This window comes from Erythrolamprus reginae, chromosome 3 (assembly GCF_031021105.1).
Source record: "Erythrolamprus reginae isolate rEryReg1 chromosome 3, rEryReg1.hap1, whole genome shotgun sequence".
In the NCBI taxonomy this organism is placed as follows: domain Eukaryota; kingdom Metazoa; phylum Chordata; class Lepidosauria; order Squamata; family Dipsadidae; genus Erythrolamprus; species Erythrolamprus reginae.
In genome coordinates, this window is record NC_091952.1 from 215,728,274 (window position 1) to 215,748,548 (window position 20,275).

The following is a 20,275-nucleotide window of genomic DNA, read 5'->3' on the forward strand; positions in this document are numbered from 1 at the left end:
ACTGGTATGGATATGGATATGAACATTAATAACTATCTTGCAATTATTTATGCTGCTCCAGTCATTAGCAATACAGAACTGCTTCACAGAAAATTGTAAAATAATTCCAATAAATCATTGCATGAGTAGACCTCTATTGGGCCATCATGGCTATATGTAGCATTTTTCATGTTCTGTAAAATATATATTTTAAAATAGAATTGATATTTGCCAAAATAAATTGGTAAAAAGTCATGTGTGTGGAAGCAAAAAAAGCCCCAAAAATTCAGGAAAAAGATGCCGCTGCCCGAGGGGCTGGTGAAGATGGCACTGGAGCGGTCGCATGCAAATTGCACAATCTGGCATCCGTTATTGGAACAGAGCTCCGGATGTATACCGGTAGCAACCCACCACTGTTGTGACATAACTATAATGTCACAACAGTGACATTTGTGATCTAAGTATAAAAGGGAAGAATGCATCTTGACATTGCTAGACATGATTTATTATTTTGGCATAATCTTGGTCAGCTGCAGATTATTTGGATATGGTTTGGTTCTTTAAACTTTTTTAATTTCAGGGAGAAGAATTAAATATCTAGTATCCAACAAGTTAAAAAAAAGTAGAGTAAAATGCAGAAGTTTGATCAATGTCTAATATTGTATCAAAGCAAGAAGAGTTATTGTACACAGTATTTCATTGTAATATATATTTCTTCCTTTTAAGCCTTACAGCATTATGTGGAGCATGTTTAGATTTACTATCAGACATACAAATAAACTTGGTCTCTTTTTAGAGTGAATGATCAAGCTAACTTTCTCAGTTAGTAATTGAATTTGAAAATTAAAACATTACAACAGCAGCTTACAGCAAATTATAATACCAACATTAAATACCAACATTGAATGTGTTTGTAAGCCACTTGGGGCCACCTATGTGAGTCATAAATTTGTTTAATGTGTAAAATAAATACTTTAATTGATTACTTTGATTTTGGTTTAGCTGCACTCTGAGCATCACTTTAGAACAAGCAATAATTCTTGCTCGGAGTCATGGTCTACCTCCTCGCTATATCCTCCAAGCTACAGATGTGATGCGCAAGCAAGTAAGTTAAATCTCCCTTTAGTAGCCTTTTTTTCAAGGTTTTTTAAAATATATATAAGATGCCTATTTTGGAAATTATTCTCTGCCTAAAATTGTATTCATATTTATTTATTTATTTATTCATTCATTCATTCATTCATTCATTCATTCACAAGGCTCATATTCAGTTTGCAATAAATTCTTATTCTAGCATCTTTCTTTTAACTGCCATTACCAAACCAAGGATTCCATATCTGTAACAACCTGCAATTATGGGTCAATTTTTTAAAACTCTCAAATCATTTCTCTGACCTAGCTAGATCATTTAAAATGTTCATGTTAGTCTTCTTTAGATATTTGAATGATTTTTAGTGTTTTAATGGTTTTACAATTTTTATCGTTTAAATTTTTGAAAAGATAATTGTAATTATTTCTGAATTGTGAGCTGCCCAGAATCTTTTGCTGAGAAGGGTGACTATAGAAATAGAATATTGATGATGAACAATTGATTAGTGTTATTTAAAAATGATTTTCAAGCCAGTGATGTACTGAATTAGTATGATGTTCAGCCCATATTGTCAAGTATTTCATTAAAAATATGTAGTACTTGGATTGAAGACCAAGAAAGTGCTCTGAAATTGCTTTGCATACTGTACCTGTCAGTGTTTTCTTAAAGAACTGGTAGGTTCAATAACAGAAAATTAATGTTTGAATTCAAGGAGTACCAACAGTGTGCAGCAATCTGTTTTGGAATGGATACAGTGTTGACAATTTATTAACTCAAATGCATATTTTCTTGAAATTGTGCAGCTACTATGTAAGCCCCGGAAAATATGGTTTCGTTAAAAGGCACTGAGAATTAGGGCAGAATGAAAATAACAGCATATTTATGCATATATTTCTGATATAGAAGTAAAAATAGTTATTTATATATTCTTCCTTTTTCATTTTTGAAGGTTAGTTTGATAATAACCATAGCTAATGTCTAAAAAATCCCTATGGAACCACAACTATTTTTGATTTTTACAGGGAGCAAGAGTTCAAAATACTGCAAAGAATTTAGGAGTTAGGGACCGAACACCGCCATCAGCTCCAAGGTAACTTAATATTTTAATCTATTTCTTTTTCCTGAAATAATTTAAACGATTTTTGCCAGGTATATGCCAGGGGAAAAAACCTGTGCTTAAAATATCATTTCAAATCCATGTTTATTTCCTGGATTTGAAATAATATTTAAATACAGACACACACACCCTTTTTAGAATCAGTTTTTACTGTAATTATTTTTACTTGGCGATTGATTTCTCAGCAGGAACACCATCAAGGTTTTTTTTTAAATGTAGTACTAGAGAAAAGTAACAATTTGTGTTCTGAATTATTTTTTTACAAAGAGTTCATTAAAACTAGTACACGGAGAACTCTCGATACCAAAGATATTATAGTACAAATAGTACAACTTGCTCACAACACAGAATGGTGCTTAGCTACATCCTGAAGAGATGTCAGTGAAGCTTTGAAAGAATCATAAATATTAAAGCTGTATTTTAAAGCCCTGAAATATTTCTGTAGTTTAAATAAATTTCTAAAGTAGGGAAAAAATGCTAAAGGTGGGTTATGTCATCTTCCCCGAATACAGTGATATCCTTCCATTTAATTAGTGGCAGAACCAGGGAAAGGAGTAGAAGACTCTCTATTTGCTATTATGAGATGCCATTGGACATACATAAATGCAGGAATAACATGTCATTGCACGAGGGGAAAAAATCCAGTATCAATAATTATTCTCTAATCAAATGCTGAAGAATTCTCTTGCTGAGGATCTTTTCAAATGATGACAGATCTAATTGGGGATCAACATGAGCCTCCTACTAATCCTGTGACACTATTGCAAGTCCCCAAAATAAAATTGCAATTTCTCACTATCCCACAAAACATGTTTTCAAATAATGAGAATCACAAGCTGAAACTGCCAAATTTTGTTGTGTTGCCTGGGGCTGAATTGTATGAATTTGAAGGAGATGTCTGGTTTTTATTACTTTCCACTATAATGGTGGGACTGTTTAAAGGACATGACATACATGTCGTTCTCATCACTATATGAAAAAAAATCACAAGACTGTGACTGTGCTTACTTCAGCTTTATTTTTTTCCCACCCTTACCCCCAATGGAATGCTCATCTCAGTACTGGGTTAATTAACAAGAAGGGAATTAATGTTTATATTAATTGGAGAGGAAGGGATTATAAGAGAATAAGCAGGCACATAAGGGGAATTGTATCAAAACAAATGTGCTGACTCTGGCTGTTTATCGAACAGTCTCAGGGCTGGAAATTTTGAGCATGCTAGGAAAATAATCAGAGTGTTTTCCATTGCATGATGTCAGTGAGTGAAGTCTACCTGGAGACCTGATACTGACACTGTGATGACCACACAAGGCATCAGCATCAGCTATTTTGTTCTTCTTTGTGCTTTGGTATTAATCAGAGAAGGACAAGGCACTTTTTACTGACAAGGCAATGAACATTGATTTGGCTATAACCCAGGAAAACTCTTATGACCAATGTCTACAAGCATTAAAAACTTGTAAACAAGTCAACGTATTTGGTTTTACAACACATATCCTAACACCTTTAGAAATAGGCAGCCTGGTCAATCTATTTTAATTTAAAGACTTTGGCAATACTAAAGTTTATGGGAATGCTCTGAATATTGGTAACATGAGAACTTGTAAGGGAGAATGATAATGCCCATGAAGTCCTTGAATTTCAGATGAACCACAATGCTTGGGTAGACTTACATCTTATTTATTGGTCTGACATTTAATATATTCTTATTTAGAATATAAGTTTAATTTTAATAGTGATTTCATAAGTATTTGATTTTATATTTCATGCAAAGGATTTTAGTGCTACATTTTATTTCTATGTCTTTATCGGGATCAATAAATTGTCCAATAATATATTGTTTCGTTTTATTTTACAAAAATTATTATTGGTTTAGATTACTGAGAATTTATTTTCATGCAGTGATGAATTAATGCATATAAAACTTCAATGGACAAGTCCTAAAGGCTGAGTTATATTTTTGTCCCACAGAGTTCATTACAATCAACTTTGCTTACAGATTGTCCTTATTCATCTAGATTTAAATGTAATAACTTTATTGAAAAATAATTTATTTATATTTGTATAGACAAGTTAGAGTCTTAATTATAATACGGTTTAATGGAACAAAGTTTATCTTTGAAATATCTGCTTAGTGAATTATTTAGTCATCTTAATGCATATTAAATTTATTTTACTTGCTGAGCAACAGAGGAAATATGATTTTTATGTGATTATTTTGTATTAAATTATATTCATGGAAGAACCAGACATTGCCTGTGTCATTTTATATAATATTATAATATTAACAAAGTAGAAAAGTCTAGTCTAGCTTATGATTTGTTATTGCTATGACTAAAGAAAAGGGCGAAATTTGAATTGCTCTTTGTAGAAGTGGTGATTATTGGGAAGTTGTAGAACTCCTGCAACAGACCGGAACTTGGAAGTGAAACACATACATATTTTCTTTTTGTTGAAATAAATGATGTGCTGCTTACTAAGAGCCAGATGGTAAGTAATATAACTGTAGTTACATCAATGAAAAAATTCTTACAAAAATTAAGTTAATTTTGCATGCTTTAAGAATAGTAGTTTTATTATGGTTTACAATCTGTATTTTGCTTTAGACGTAACTAATGTATAGTTAATGGAAAAAAGCACTTAGTGCTTAAAAATATTTGAACATTTTTCATGTCATAGGAGTTATTATAATTTTTCTTTCTGTTGGCAGATTGTACAAACTATGTCAGCCACCCCCACCTGTTGGAGAAGAGTAAAGATTCTTATCTGAGGATTAATCAATATACCAGTTTCCACAAAGAGAAGGATAATAGTCTTTTGAGTATGGATACAGAACCCTTTCTTCTCAAACGTGACTGTGTAAATAAAAAGTAATGATTTCTGCTGTGGAAAAAAATATCTGGATTTACTATGCATGTTCTATGAATGTATTCCTTGAGCTGTTTTTAAATGCTTGATTCAGCAATACCAAGTGTTCAACAAAGTATGAGCAGGAACATGGAAAAAAGAAATAAAGATTGGAAAAAACACTATAGGTGGTACAGTGATACCTCGTCTTACGAACCCCTCGTCATACAAACTTTTCGAGATACGAACCTGGAGCTTAAATTTTTTTTGCCTCTTCTTCAGAACTATTTTACCTTACGAACCTGCCACTGCCCCTAGGATGCCCCACCTCCGGACTTCTGTTTCCAGGTGAAGGCTCCCCTTGTTGGGAAACCCCACCTCCAGACCTTCCGTTGCCAGCGAAACGCCTGTTTTTGCGCTGCTGGGATTCCCCTGCAGCATCGCAAAAACGCGGAAGTCCGGAGGTGGGGTTTCCCATAGAGGGAAGCCTCAGGGGAATCCCAGCAACGCAGAAACGGGCGCTTCGGCTGGCAAAAGGGATGAATTTTGGGCTTGCACGCATTAATCGCTTTTCCATTGATTCCTATGGGAAACATTGTTTCGTCTTACAAACCTTTCACCTTATGAACCTCGTCCTGGAACCAATTAAGTTCGTAAGACAAGGTATCACCGTATTTCAAAAAAGCAACATCTTCATCCCTAGGATGATTTATTAAATTAATTCTGTGATGAAAGATATATTCTATATTGAAATGCTTTCCTAATGTATATCTCAAATAGTCATAGAAACTCCACTGTCTGGTTTGGCAACAGTAATTTTTAATGTAAGAAATCCAATTTGTTCCAATGGAGGCGAGGGGCTGAAACAACAGATGGAATTGATGAATCAAAATTATGTTGAGTGCTCTAATTCATAAGTTGTTCAATGGTTTTTGACAGGGATCTTTCCTGTGATAGCAAAGTTTTGATCATGGTGAGCATTTGTAGAAAATTCAAATGAGATATTCAATCTTACTCATTTTTCTACCTCAGTTGTTTCTGTGAAATCACAAACATTGACTAAGAAAAAAAAATCCAGTTAACAAATATGTTTTAACTGAAAATTATCTTTCATAAAACTAACTGAAAAATGAATGTTTTATTAAGGTATTAAAATTAAGGCATATTTTTTAAAATAACACATTTGTAGTTATATTCCATTCTTCCCCCAACACTCAAGACTTGATGTTCAGGGACGATATATACAGTTTGTGTTAGCTTTAACATAAACTGTATGTGTGAATCTACTGTGTGAATCTACTATGATTAAAAAGAAAAGCCTTAAGCTCTTTTTGTAACTTGTTTGTTGTAGGCTATCCTATCTTAACAACAGTGTGGTTTATTTAGTTCTAAAGTAATCGCTAACCTAGAATCTAATAGCTATTAATTCTCTAGATTATTAGGTTTAATCTCAAATATAAAAAACAGGTTTTGTTTTAAAAACCCATGGAGTAAGGGAAAAGCATTACCATTCCACATGCAGGGCTTGAAATCCAATGAGTACATAAATTGGGCTCAATTGTGGTCATAAGTTCCTTCCTTCCTTCCTTCCTTCCTCCCTCCCTCCCTCCCTCCCTCCCACCCTCCCTCTCCCTCCCTCCCCTGTCCCAGCAACGATTCCCCTCCCCCCCCCAGGAATAGGTACATACACATTGATTTTACAAGATTTACGCATTTACTTCTGACATTTTATGAGCAGTGAAATTTGGTTTAAAAGTTCAGAAAATCAGGAAATCAGTGTGTTCAGTGCCAGCTGCTAATTAGCGCCCCAGCAACGTGTCACAATCCAAGCAGAAACCAAGACAAACAGATCATTTCTTTGATCATACAGATCTCCTTCATGGACTTACATTGAGTTGGCAGGAAGCCCAGATGTAATTAGTCCAAATTGCCAGTTTGTAAATCATCATTGAAACAATAATATCCAAGAGATGTCGGAGCGAACAGCTGGAACAAAATGAAAGTTGACTTCTGCACTGAAGCGTCATGTGACTAAGCCTTAAATAGTCTAAAGGTGTGGCCAATTGTTCTACAGTTCTATTCATACAGAGACTCCTCTTGCTTAGCCACTCCTGCTTCTGGCAGCTCTGCGTGCCCTAGCATCAAGAAGAAGCTCCTACTCTTCTCCTGAGTCACTCATTTGCGCAGAAGGTCCCGGTTGGCTTTCAGCCTCCAAATCCACTCTAACCTCCTCACTCTTGGACTCGGATGCAACTGCATGGGCCAATGGTACCACGCCACAGCTGCCTCTTGATCTTTGGAATCCATGACCAGCTGCATGGGAGGCAGAAGAGTCACAACACTTCCTTCCTTCCTTCCATCCATCCATCCATCCTTCCTTCCTCCTTCTCTTTCTTGTCTCCCTTCTGCAGAATAAAGCAATCTCCCCCAAGGCAAATAACCTTTGACAGCAGCTATCAAATGTTCCTAAAATTCCAAATTACTCACCAACTTCCAAGTCAGGAGATTCCTGACATAGAGCTTATGGCTTATAAAATGGTTCCATGTATGTAGGTATATCTGGATGAGAGAAAGTGATGACATCCCTAAATTTGTGAATGCACATGAGAAACATCCATGCCGTTTCCAATATTTATCTTTTTCGGCGACGGGAGAAAGAAGAAAGTGCTCTGGCCAGCCCTTGGCTTACTTTCTTGGTGAGGTTCAGAGACTGTCCAGCACGCCCACTTTCTCCCTGCCCCGCCATGGCTCCCAGAAGCCCGGAAGCCGGTAGACCCCTGAGCCAGCAGAGCTCTATAGATGCACACCCCAATGCTTCCCAGCCTGCGAAGATCCCAGAGCCAAAGTGGGGAAAGCGAGGGGTGTGGGTCCCCTAACTGCTCCAGCATGGCAGCGGCACATCTCCTGTCATTTGCCATTCCAGAGCATGATGTCTAGGCTGGCAGAGATTGTGGCGGGGCAGGGAGAAAATGGCCCTGTCTGGAGTGCTGGCGGTTGCACATGCCGGATGGTTCCTGAGCCTTATCAGGAAGGTAAGCCAAGCACCAGCCAGGCCCACGTGTTCCCACTTGCTCTGTCTGTCTCCAGAAAATGGTAGTGTGCAGGACTAGGCAGGGCGGAGCCACTGGTGCAGCAGTGCCTGACAAGGTAGGCCAGGCAGGAGGCACAGCTAATTGTCTTGTTCATGGCCCCGTGGGATGGATGGGCTGGAAGAAGCACGGTTGAGCAGGGCCAGGGCACTCTCCATCCCAGGGGGTTGTGCATATGCCCCAATCTTCTATGCAAACAGCCCACCCCACTTCTGCAAATGCAGAGTCCTGCAGGGCAATCTAAAGAGGGGAGGGGGAAGCTGGAGAAAAAACAACCTTCCACCCATACCTCCCGTGCTGGCTCCACAGGACTTGAGGCTCCGGAGCAGCCCACTGGCTTTCAACCCACGCCATGGGCTGAGTTCCCAGAGTGGCGCCAGTAAATCTGCAAAGATAGCAGGCAGGTGGCTGTTTGAGAAGCCAGTGAGCTGCTCCAGAGCCACAAGCACAAGAGCCGGCAGGTGTGGAAGGTGGCCTTTTCTGTAGCATCCCCCTCCCTCTTTGGATCGCCCTGCAATGGGAGTGGGATGTATCTTTGCAGAAATGGGGTGGGCCCACATGCAGCAGCCTTGGGACATCTGCTTACCCTTCTGCAACCCCTCAGTATATGCATTTCCACCAAAGGCCACCTGTCCACCCACTGGCTGAGCAGGACTGGACACCAACCTTGGAAAGCAAGCGGGTATGGGGGACCGCCAGGAAGGCCATGTGGAAGGCGACTAAGCATGGCGACCGAGTAGGCTGCTGTCTCTCTTCCCCGCTACCCCGACATGCTTTCCTTCCTTCCACATGGACTCTTAGTCCCCCCTGTCTCCCCCTTGCCTCTTAGTGTTCCACTAAGTCATTCTACTGCCCTCCAGGAGGGTGGTACCACCCCCTTTGGGAACCACTGGTCTAGATTGAAAGTGTATATATTTCCAAAATAAATAAAATTCCCATGAATTCAATAAGTCCCAAGTAATAAATGAGCAAGCATCTGTCTGATCCAGTAGAAATTGTTGGGTATTTTGTATTAATCCATATTAAATGCTTATGCTGACTCTGTAAACTGCTTACAGATGGCTTTAAAGCACGGTGAAGTGGTATATAAATCTAAGTGCTATTGCTATAGCTATTTATTACGTTATATCCATTAGGAATAGAAGAGAATAAATACAAATAACATGAATTTGTATTTACTCAGTGGTCAGGCACCAGTTTTTAATTAGGAAAAAAACCCAGTGGAATTGTAACCTTTCTGTTATAATACAGAGTTTTTACCTGACAAAAGGCCAATATAGTTTTTCATTGTTAGTTCATGCTGTCGCACTGATTTCCTATAATGATTTTTAACTCAGTCAAAAACAAAACAAAACGCTCTCCCAAAAACTTCAAAGTAATAATTAATAATTATTTCTTCCTATTGCTGCATTTTCTCGAAGGACAAGAAGACGAATGGCAAAGTTTTAATATGTATGTGCATTTTGGATAAAAGAAAATTACCACAACATGCAAATGCTGGTCCGGCAACAATATAATCAAGTAATCAGGCACACACACAGTGCAATATTTCTATTCAAAAGCAAATGCATTACATAAAGCTCTTTTCTTCATCATAAACTATTAGTTATATTACATTCTTTATTGGCACAATAGCAAATGGTGAATTAAATATAAATGGATGTCAGATTAAAAATACTAAATTGTAGTAAAAAGCTTATGCGAAAATGTTGAATAGCAGTGGGAATTCATACTCATATATGTACTATAAAATAAAATACAATGAGGTCCAGATCCCAGAATGACGTGTGTTAAAGAGTTTGAATGATGCCTTATAGATAAAAAAACAAATCCTTTACTTTTTAATATCCAGAGGCATAATTCACTTACCGAATTTTAAACATCCTTTGCATAAGCTTCTTTAAAAATCTGATTTTTGTTGATATTTAAATGTGTACATTTGCAGCATTTAAATTATATAGCTGAATATATTAAAGTCTGAAATGTAAATATATCAAATTCTGAAATGTAAACTAGTTCCCTAGTTTACATATATTTAATTCTTATTCAACCCTAGCCCTGATTAGTTCTAGGTTATTTGGGTAGATTGAGCTGCATAATCCATTTATTCTTTTAGAAGTTGCAGTATCAGCATTTGAGGACTCGTTTTCTAAAATGTTAATGCATTTCAAATGGTCATTGGAAAAATCACATTCTTCAGATGTGATAAAATGAGCCATTTTCAGGTTATAAGTATTTTCATACAATTAAATCCTGCCTTTTAGTGTCCAGCCAGATAAAATAAACCCCTGTCCTAGAGTTCAATAGAACAATTATTATATTCTAAGGTGCCTAGAAATATTTCTGTATTTAACCCTCATCTTGCTATTGGCTATGGCCATATTGTTACAGCATTATACTATTATAGTAGACTTTATTTCTACAATTCGTGCAGATTTCCTCCTTATTTGAAAAAATCGCAGCAATATTATTTAATCTGTAGCTTGTATATAGTGTAAGAAATCAAGTAATGCTTGTGCCATCTGTCATAAAAAACCCTTTTCTGTTTTAGGTTATGCAGAAGAATATATTTTTTTAATTACTCAAAAGTCTAGAACACTGCTGTGTTTTTGCAAAAGAAAAATAGAATAAGAAAACATTTACAATATAAATTAATAGCTTCCCTGATGTCTTCAGTAAAATATTATGTATTTCAATTTTTGTTTCATAACATTGATAAATAAAAATAAAACCTCTTTGTGGGTGGTTTTTGTTTTGGATAATATTAGGATGATAAGAGGCTTGTAAATGGAATTGAAAGAGTATGCATATATAAGTTCCCCAAGCTTTCCAAGAGCAAAACAAACACGGGGTCAGGAAAAAAAATAAAAAATTTTCAATTAGTTCAACATTGATTGGGGCTTTTGTGAGGTCCTTGGGTGACTCGAGAAGGAGGGGTACCTGTTGATTGCCTCCTAGTCATTGGAGATTGCAAGGGACCCCTCTGGAAAGACATCAGCAGTTATGGAGAACAGGCACTGTTCTGGTAGGCCAGTGCAGTGATAAAAACGGAACTGGAAATACTAGAGCAGTGACAGCTAACCTATGGCATGGGTGCCACAGGTGGCATGCAGAGCCATATCTGCTGGCACGTGAGCCCTTTTTAATTATTTATTAGATTTGTATGCCGTCCCTCTCCAAGGACTCTGTGCCCTAGCTCAGCTCCAATGTGTATGTGTGTGCCGGCCAACTGATTTTTGGCTTGCACAGAAGCTCTGTGAGGGTATTTTTGGCTTCCAAAGAGCCTCTGGGAGGATGTTTTAACTCTCCCCCGGCTCCAGGGAAGCCTTCGGAGCTTAGGGAGGGAGAAACATGAGCCTACTGGGCCCACCATAAGTTGGGAAACAGGCAGTTTCCGACCTCCAGAGGGCCTCTGTGGGGAAAGCTGATTCCACCTTCCCCAAGCATTGAATTATGGGTGTGGGCATTGCGCATGCGCGATAGTGCATACAAACGCTCTTTCGGCACCCAAGGAAAAAATGATTCGCCATCACTGTACTAGAGGAAGTTGGTGGCATTTTTTTGTTAGTGGAAGAGTCCACGCAAGAATACCATTGGTCACGTGACCATATAAGAGTAGTTCTGTCTTGCAGTTGATAGCACTCTGACAGCAGCGGACTGGCAGCAGTGGGAGCACAAGCAGCCCTGTAGTATATTGTTGTACTGACTTAGGTCACGTGAATCTTGCAATAGCCACTAACCATCTTGTCTCTGATATGTAGCACCTAGACTTGGAAAGAACAGCTATAGATATTTGAAGCTGCTGAACCATCTTTTTCCTGATGGACTGTGGGTTATGAACTTTTTTTTAACCAAAGAGTTGGGTTTGAATTATAGCAGATGCTCTTTACCTACCTGGGGTCTCCTTGACAGATAGATAACAAATGAGAATGGAGATGGATAAATGAGACCAGATGGCTCTTTCCTAAGTATGAATGGTATGGTGTGAAACAATATGGATGTAATAAAAAATGCTGTTTATTGTACATGTTGGTATTATTTAAAAGGAACTCATTAATGTGAAAAATAACATGGAGGTAATTTCAATATTTTATCTATTAAAAGGATTCTGGTGTAATTGAACATGAAATATTCTTTTTATCATTCCGTGGCATTAGAAGCCAAACATATATTATCTGTAGAGTTGTTTCTTTTTGGACTTGCTCTCCTGCAGTCCATTGGCAAAAAGCCCAGTGATCATTGTAGTGCATTCAAATAAAAATATTGGTTGCATTTAATCTCCATCCACTGGTTTCTTATTAAAGAGAACATTGTTCTCACAATATACTACATTAAAACAGGTCATTATGTACTATACCAAGTTACATATGTGAAATTGTAAATGAAATCCAAACAATTATAATATAGTATTTATTAATTACAATTGAAATGCAATCACCATTTTGGTATTAGTGAATCTGTGCTGACTGATTCCACATGCTTTGCAGCTTAAAACTATGGAATCTAGTCCCAAGTGATGGAGGAGGAAAGAGGCATGGGGATACTTTTGTATGGGCAAATGACTACAGGGTGACTACAGCCATCATAACTTTGAAACAGTGTTGTAGGTAATTTGAGGGGGGGGGGTTCTGTTTGAACTATTAAGTGACCTGTCATAAATAAAATCCACAACATCTCTCCCTTTTTTTACAATAGTAAAACTATTATAGTATAGTCAATTTTTAATTACCAAGTTAAACCTGGAATTACATTATCTATTCTTATCTGTCAGCTAATATATAGCCGTTCCAGAGGCTGAGAGTTTATAACTTTCAATAAGACAATTCAGTCAGCCATGTATGTATCCTTCCAAGTATATATCATCTTTTTTGCACAGTCAATGCATGTTATAAACTTTTTTCCTAAATAGGCGAACTCCCAAATTTGGGGAATATAATTAATGACGCTTTAATATAAATAAATTTTAACTTCATTGGTATCCGCTGGTGGCAATAGTGTGTCATATAACATGTACTGCAGCAATCCTATCTTTTCTAATCAACCACTTTGCACACACACTTGTATTTGATCTCCACCCAAAGACCTAGTTCACTATGGATGAACTAGGTAAATAAAAGTAAAGGCAAATATTTTTTCCTCTGTCCAGTTGTGTCTGACTCTAGGGCATAGTACTCATCTCCATTTCTTGGCCAAGGCAGCATTGTTTGAAGATATTTTCCGTGATCTTGTAGCCAGCATGGCTATACATGAAAGGCACACAAAATGCTTTTCCATAAAGTGGTATCTATTAATCTTCTTGCATTTACTTATTGCTAGGGGAGCAGGAGCTGGGGCAGGAACAGGAGCTCACTCCATTGTGCAACACACAGGTCTCAAACTCCGCGTCTTTAACCACTGAGCCATTCTCATAGGAAAACTAGCTAACAAAAATGAACTACAAGGGGACAAGCTTCAAACCTTTGAGTCAATTTTCGCTAAAATATATTACATCTTCATCATAGAAAAGATAGTAATGATCATTTTGGAATACCCATGGAGGAATCCAAGGGCAGAATTATTCAAACTGAATTGGTATAAAAATCCTTGAAACAATGAGCTACTGAGCCTTCCAAAGTTTGGCAAAGTTGCTTCAAAGGCTGTTCTTGATTGTTTTTGCAGTGAATCCATGCAGTCACTTCAGTTTACTGGCATTCTCGCAGGAAACTCTTTGTGGCTACACATAAAAATCAATCTGGAAAACCAATCAAAGTAGCTTTGCTAAGCCTTCCAAAGGTTGAATCTGTGTCAGTGTTCTAAGAAATCAATGGTGTGCATAGCTCTAGTATTTTCTAACTGGCTATGTGTCCCTCAGGGCAGCTGTACTGTAAATAAAGGAACATTTATCCAAAGAGCCCATGATACATACTCAACATTTCATATATATCTATCAATCCTAAAGTATTTGGGGACTCCTGCTTTGACCTAATTGGTAAAAACAACTTATATGACTGTTAAACAGAAGATAACACTTTTGCAGATTGTCACACCAGAATACGAAACATTTGGGGGGGGGGGAATGGTAAAAATAAAAGCTAATTATATCACAATATCCATTTCCCCCCAGTGTTGGAATTCATGAAGAACAAAATATAGGAATCACACAGCTTGTATATCCCAGTAAATGGATGTATAAATAACAGCTTCCAAACACCTACAGCAGAACAGATCCATTATTTTCGCTACAGACTAAAAGTGAACATTTTCACCACCACAGGACAAAGTACAAGTAATTGGTCTCACATTGGGCTAAGTTTGTGATTTCTGTTAACTGCCGTATTTTTCAGAGCGTAAGACACACCTTAGTTTTGGGAGAGGAAAATAGGGAAAAGAATCTGCTTACCAGGTATTCATCTGGCTAGCTCCTTAGTCTGGCCAGCTTCAGCACATTATTTTATCCCCTAGTTAGGGCTTTAAAAAAACTTATTGGTAGAGAGTAATAATGAAAGAGCTTGCAAGCCAGTAAGAGCTTGGAACATCATTAGCACCTGGAAAGAAACATTCGGAACAAGTAGACCAATGCAAAAACCCTGCAAAGACTTTGGGCTCGAAACCATTATTTGAAGAGAGTATAACAATGAAAGAGCTTGCAAGCTGATAAGAGCTGGGAACATTGTTAGCACCTGGTTAGAGCTGGAAAGAAACTTATGCGAGCAAGTTAGAGGAATTAAAAAAAACCCTCTGCAAAGAGTTAGGGTTTGGAAAACATTCTTCGCAGAGAGAAACAATGAAAGATCCTGCAAGGTAGGAGCTGGGAAGATCGCTAGCACCGAGTTAGGGCTGGGGGGAAGCTACATTCAGAGTATAAGATGCACCCAAATTATCAGCCTCTTTTAGGGAGGAAAAAGGTGTATCTTATTACTCCAAAAAATATGGTATATTTTGTTAAAGAAAAACTAAGCCATAAAATGTGCTTTATATATTTTAATGGCTAGATTCCCACAACATACTAAACTAAAACCAAATGAACCATGTTATGGCTTACTTCTATGTAAACCTAGTTAGTGATATTCCTCACCATACCAAACCAAATAATAACTTTTTATTATTTTAGCTTTGGAGAATCTATCATTATAACTTAAGTATCATATTCAAACCAGGCCATTACAGTTTGTCCAACATTTTTTTAAAATTTTTTTCACAATATATTAATGATTGTACAAATCATGTATGCAGAATTTGTCCAAGACTCAAGATCAAACAATCCACCTCTTGAATTTACAGTATTTATTTTGCTTGAGTATTAATATACTGTATAGGATATAAGGATTTTGTAATACGATTTTTGAATTCTGCTGATAAATTATTTGGTTTCTCCTTATTCAACCACTTGTGTATTAATTTCCTTGAAGCCTGGGCTGGTCATGATATAAATTTTCCAATAGATGAAGCTCATCCTTGTATAAGGAAAAAAAAAAGCCGTACAATCCTTACTCCTAAACAAACGTAGAGACATCAGTGAGACCAGTGAAGGGCTGCAAAAATTTTTACTACCACACTATGGTCGTGGCTTATTTTGTGGGAGTGGCTTGCTGGCCATGTGACCAGATGAGAGTGGCTTGGCAATCATGTGACCGGAGATGGCTTAAAGGTCATGCGCCTGGCTGAAAGGTGGCCAACTTGATATCACTCGCGTCAAGGGTTTGGGTTAGGGTTAGGCAGTGGTGGGCGAGCCGTGGTAGCGAGTGCAATTTAGCATTCTGGCTCATAGCCCACCCCTGGGATTAGGGTGCCTGGCCTCTCCTGGTCTCAAAGAGATACAATTTCCCCATCTTTACTATTACTGAACTTCAAAAACATACTATTTAATGCTATGTATATATGCCATATGTACAGTATACATACATATTACACACAGGCACACAAAAATATACTGTTCATTATCTACTATATAAACTGTATTTATATGTACACACACACACAGCTCTTCTAAAATTATACACATTCAACCTCATTTACTGCCATAGGAAAAACATATCCAGAGCCCGGATTGGGGGGGGGGGGGGAATCAAAATTTTTCTATAGGAGCCCATCACTGAGTGGGGCTTAATTTCAAAATAATCGAAGGTTTCACTACAGTAACACAGTGAAGGGCTACCAAAATTTTTACTATCACACTGTGGGCGTGGTTTATGCATTTTCTTTCAGTGCAAATGGGGTGCTCTGGGGTGGAGCTCCATTTTCGCTACTCCACTGCGCCCCCCCCCCCCCCTCTGGGCAGTAGCCCACCCCTGAATAACAGTTACGGGACAGTTCTGACCTGCCAATTGGACGGGAGGTGCGTATTTACTACCGATAACCAGCACCCGAGGAACAAGAAACGTAACTCCGAAGGCTGTGAATGGATCCCATCCTTCCCTCAATAACGCCCTCCTCGCTATTCGAAAATGTGATTCCCCCCCTCCGCCGTCGCGGTCTCCTCCAAGCAGAAGCTGGGCGAGAGCTGAAGAGAAATACAGTACCCGAATTACAAACCACGTGAGAGAGACAGAGAAACGCCGTGTATTCGCCGTAGCTGGGCAGGAACGGGCGCTGTTCCCAGCCCTCCGCCAAGTCGTTAGCGCGCGCCCGCCGCCTCAGAGCGCATTTCACCTCAGCCCGGCGACGGCTTCGGGCAGCCGCGGTGCACTCCGGAGGCTTCTTCTTCCCTCCAGCCCGCTCCTCCTCGGCCCGAGAGAGAGGGAGAGGGAGGGAGGGAGAGAGAGAGAGAGCAACCCGCGGGTCGTCGTCGCAGTCGGAGAGTTTGTAGCGGCTCCCCCGCCTGGCTCCGCTCGGCAAGAGCAGCGCCGTTGCCATTGGCTTCGCGAGCGGCGCTGTCGCTAGGGCGGCAGCTTGGCGAGGTGGTTGTGAAGCGAAGCCGGGGCTGCGCGCCCTGTAACTAAGGAACCGGCCGCCTGCATAAGGCGATGCACACAGCTCTTCTTCCCGCCGCGTCCTCCTCGCCGCGCAACCTGCCCGCGCCTTCCCCGGTTCCAACCTTCGCGGAAGAGAGCGAGAGAATGGCCGGGATTTCCTGCCCGCTGGCTGGAGCTCGGCTCTAAAAGGGGACCGGACGTCTAAGTAGTTTCAGAACCGGGTGCCGCTTGTCGGACTCGCCCTTACCACAGTCCCCCCCCCCCGCCCTGCCCAACCTGCCCGTTCTGTGGAGCGCGCTGGCGAAAAGGCGAAGCAGGAGCCGCCGGAGAAGCAGCAGCGCGCGAACCATCACCAGCCTTTCGTTCCTCGGCGAGCCGATGGCGTCTCGTCAGCAAAACAGAATTCAAGCTTACCTGGAACGGAACAAGATCGGGCCCCTGTTCGAGGTAAGAGCCCCTCCGAGCGCTTCCAGCTTCCCGGGCTTTGGACTGAAGTGCTTCGGGCGGGGGGTGGGGGTGGCGCGAGTGGCCGGCCGGGCAAGTGCGCTCCGGGTCATTATCAAGTTACTCCGAGTTTTGCTTTTCATTGGAAACGGCGATTGCTTGCTGGAAGCAAAGCGGCGCGGGTGGCTTTATATCCCTATTGCCGAAGGATTCGAATCGCTGGTGGGCTGTTGGCGACCGGAGAGATCAAATGTTCTCCGCTGACCGGTCGGATCTTCACCTTGTGTTTCACCCACGGCCACTACAACGGAGTCCCTCCACCACCTTGCTGCTTTTCTTGGGCGTCGATTGTGGGCCAGCGGGCTTTAACTAAATAATCGCCGAGGCATATTTAATTTAATTTATTAGATTTGTATGCCGCCTTTCTCCGAGGACTCGGAGGTGCTCACACCAAGTAAAACATCATGTACAAATCCAATATTAAAACCCGTATTAAAAAACAATCATACAACCCAAACACACCGTACATAAAGTCAAGACTGCTAAGGACATATCCGCCTCCTCCTCTCCCAACATCATTCCGGACATTTTCGACTTTTCCACTCCGATCAGTTGGGCAACGCGGTCTCATAATCTGCCCTGTTAAAAACAGTGCTATTTGGTATTTGTACCACCTAATTCACTTTTACTTGCTGTCTTCAGACAGAGCAGCTTTGCCCACAAGGAATCCAGCAATGGAGGATTCATCTGGTGGACTGACTCATAAATCTTCCTTAACTTTTAGTCTTAATCTTTATTTCAATGTCTTTCGCTGTCTTTCGTTTTATGCAGGTGCTTTGTGTGATTCCAGTTTCAAAAAGTGGCAGGTGTCTTTTTCCCAGTGCACAGGCATTAAATAGCACAGATTGGTCAAATTATTTGGACAGTTTAGGCAAAAAAAAAATCTCAATACACAATGGATAATGATAAATCACATTACTAACAATCTACTCAAGCGTTTTAGAAGTGCCTGAAGCAGCAGTGGTAAGGATGATTATCTAGCTTTGTACAGTATTTGCTTTTTATGGTTTATTGATTATTATACTAATTTTTCTTACAGTTGTGGACTGTCCACAATCACTGAGAGGCAGAATACAAATTTAATAAAGTACAGTATTATCATTATAGTGTATATCACAAACCAGATAGTTAGAGTGGACTTGGCATTTTTATCCGCCTATCAAGCCCTTTCCAGGTATAGGGATAATGGATGTTTTTTTTGAGGGTGGTGGTGGTGTTAAAGGTATCTCCACAAGATATGCTGTTCCAAGTAGAGTTGTCTGATGGTGATTTTTGGCAATGCCAGTGGTGTTCATGTATGCTCCAGATGTTGTGGGATTACACCCAAAGTACTTAACATGTTTCTTTCCCTGTAGTTTTTCTACTTCTATGTGCAGGTTTATGCATTTTGGGATTTTTCTTCAGTACTTTCTCTTTTCTTCTGCTGTCTCCAGGTATTGTCATGTCCCATTACTCAGACTTTTTTGCCTTTCTTGTTGACAATTGTTTGTCTGGAGTGTTGCGTAGCAGGTGCTTACCTGTTTGAATATTAAATTTCCAAAACACTTTAGCTCCTTCATTTAAAAAAAATATTATTTTGTCAAATACATATTGGTAGTATATATTTAGTGTACCATACTCATGTATATACTGTTTATATACATGAGATGGGTACTAATAAGACAGGGATGGTAGGCACACTGGTACACTTATGCACGCCCCTTACTGACTTCTCAGGAATTGAATGAGGTCAACAGAGCAACAGTATCTAAGAGTAAGGTTTTGGGGGTTCGCTAACGAAACTATAGAGTCAGGTAGTGAGTTCCAGGCATTAAGTACTTGGTTGCTGAAGTCCTATTTTTTACAATCAAGTTTGGAGTGGTTTACTTTGAGTTTATATAGTTTATGTATGGTGTGCTTGTATTGTATGATTTTTAAATGATGGGTTTTTAGATTGTTTTTTAAATATTAGATTTGTTACATTGTATACTGTTATTGTTACTGTTGTGAGCTGCCCCGAGTCTGCAGAGAGGGGCGGCATACAAATCTAATAAATAAATAAATAAGTTTATATCTATTGTATGCTCATGTGTTGTTGTGGTTGAAGTTAAAGTAGTCATTGATAGGAAGGATGTTGTAGCAGATGATTTGATGAGCTATGCTTAGGTCATGTCAAAGGTGACATAATTCTAAGCTTTCTCTGCCTAGGATTTCAAGTCTGGTTGCAAAAGATATTCTGTTGCGAGTAGAGGAGTAGAGGGCTCTTCTCGTAAAGTATCTCTGGACCACTTTCTAATGTATTTATGTCCAAAGTGCGGTGTTGGTTCTAGACAGATGACTTGTATTCAACATTGATCTGGCGAAAGTTTTAGTAGTGTGACATTACTGGAGAAGAAGCTGTGTAAGATTAGGTTAACAACTCTTGAAGCCTTTTTGGTGATGTTATTGCAGTGGACTTTGCAACTCATTTGATATGAGTATTCCAAGGTCTTTTACAGAGTGAGGGTTGTCTGCAAGGTCTTGTCTATTCAGCTTGTGTTTGGTGTTCTGATTCTTTTTGCCAATGTGTAGGACAGAGAATTTGTTGGTTGAGATTTGGAGTTGCCAGATGTTTGGCCATTCTGACACAATGTCAAGGTCTTTTTGGAGGATAGCAGTGTTATCAGTGGTGTTGAAGAGTTTTACATCATTGGTTACAAGTTGCTTGTAATGTGATTGCAAAGGTCATTTATATATACTATGAAAAGTGTTGGTCCTAGTACACTGCCTTGGGGTACAC

General features: G+C 39.3%; 2 protein-coding genes and 1 long non-coding RNA gene across 8 annotated transcripts in view; 2 read left to right on the forward strand and 1 right to left on the reverse strand.

Moving 5' to 3' along the window:
- The window catches only part of PREX2 (phosphatidylinositol-3,4,5-trisphosphate dependent Rac exchange factor 2), a 114,541-nt gene extending 109,340 nt beyond the window's left edge, over positions 1-5,201 (forward strand). The window contains exons 38-40 of the mRNA XM_070747896.1: positions 982-1,084; positions 2,092-2,159; positions 4,897-5,201. Of these exons, the coding sequence (XP_070603997.1) occupies positions 982-1,084; positions 2,092-2,159; positions 4,897-4,942 (217 nt within the window). The 3' untranslated portion in view covers positions 4,943-5,201. The remainder of the gene's footprint in view (positions 1-981; positions 1,085-2,091; positions 2,160-4,896) is intronic.
- Positions 1-16,959, reverse strand: part of LOC139165030 (uncharacterized) — an 86,949-nt gene extending 69,990 nt beyond the window's left edge. For 2 of the 4 annotated variants that reach the window (XR_011558730.1, XR_011558727.1), the window contains exon 1: positions 16,634-16,959. This is a non-coding gene — a long non-coding RNA (uncharacterized lncRNA). Of the gene's footprint in view, positions 1-16,620 lie in introns of all 4 variants that reach the window. The other 2 variants (XR_011558729.1, XR_011558728.1) reach the window with 1 other exon arrangement.
- C3H8orf34 (chromosome 3 C8orf34 homolog) overlaps positions 16,857-20,275 on the forward strand; it is an 86,460-nt gene continuing 83,041 nt past the window's right edge. For all 3 annotated transcript variants that reach the window (XM_070747892.1, XM_070747893.1, XM_070747894.1), the window contains exon 1: positions 16,857-17,460. In XM_070747892.1, coding sequence (XP_070603993.1) covers positions 17,392-17,460 — 69 coding nt within the window. In that variant the 5' untranslated portion in view covers positions 16,857-17,391. The remainder of the gene's footprint in view (positions 17,461-20,275) is intronic.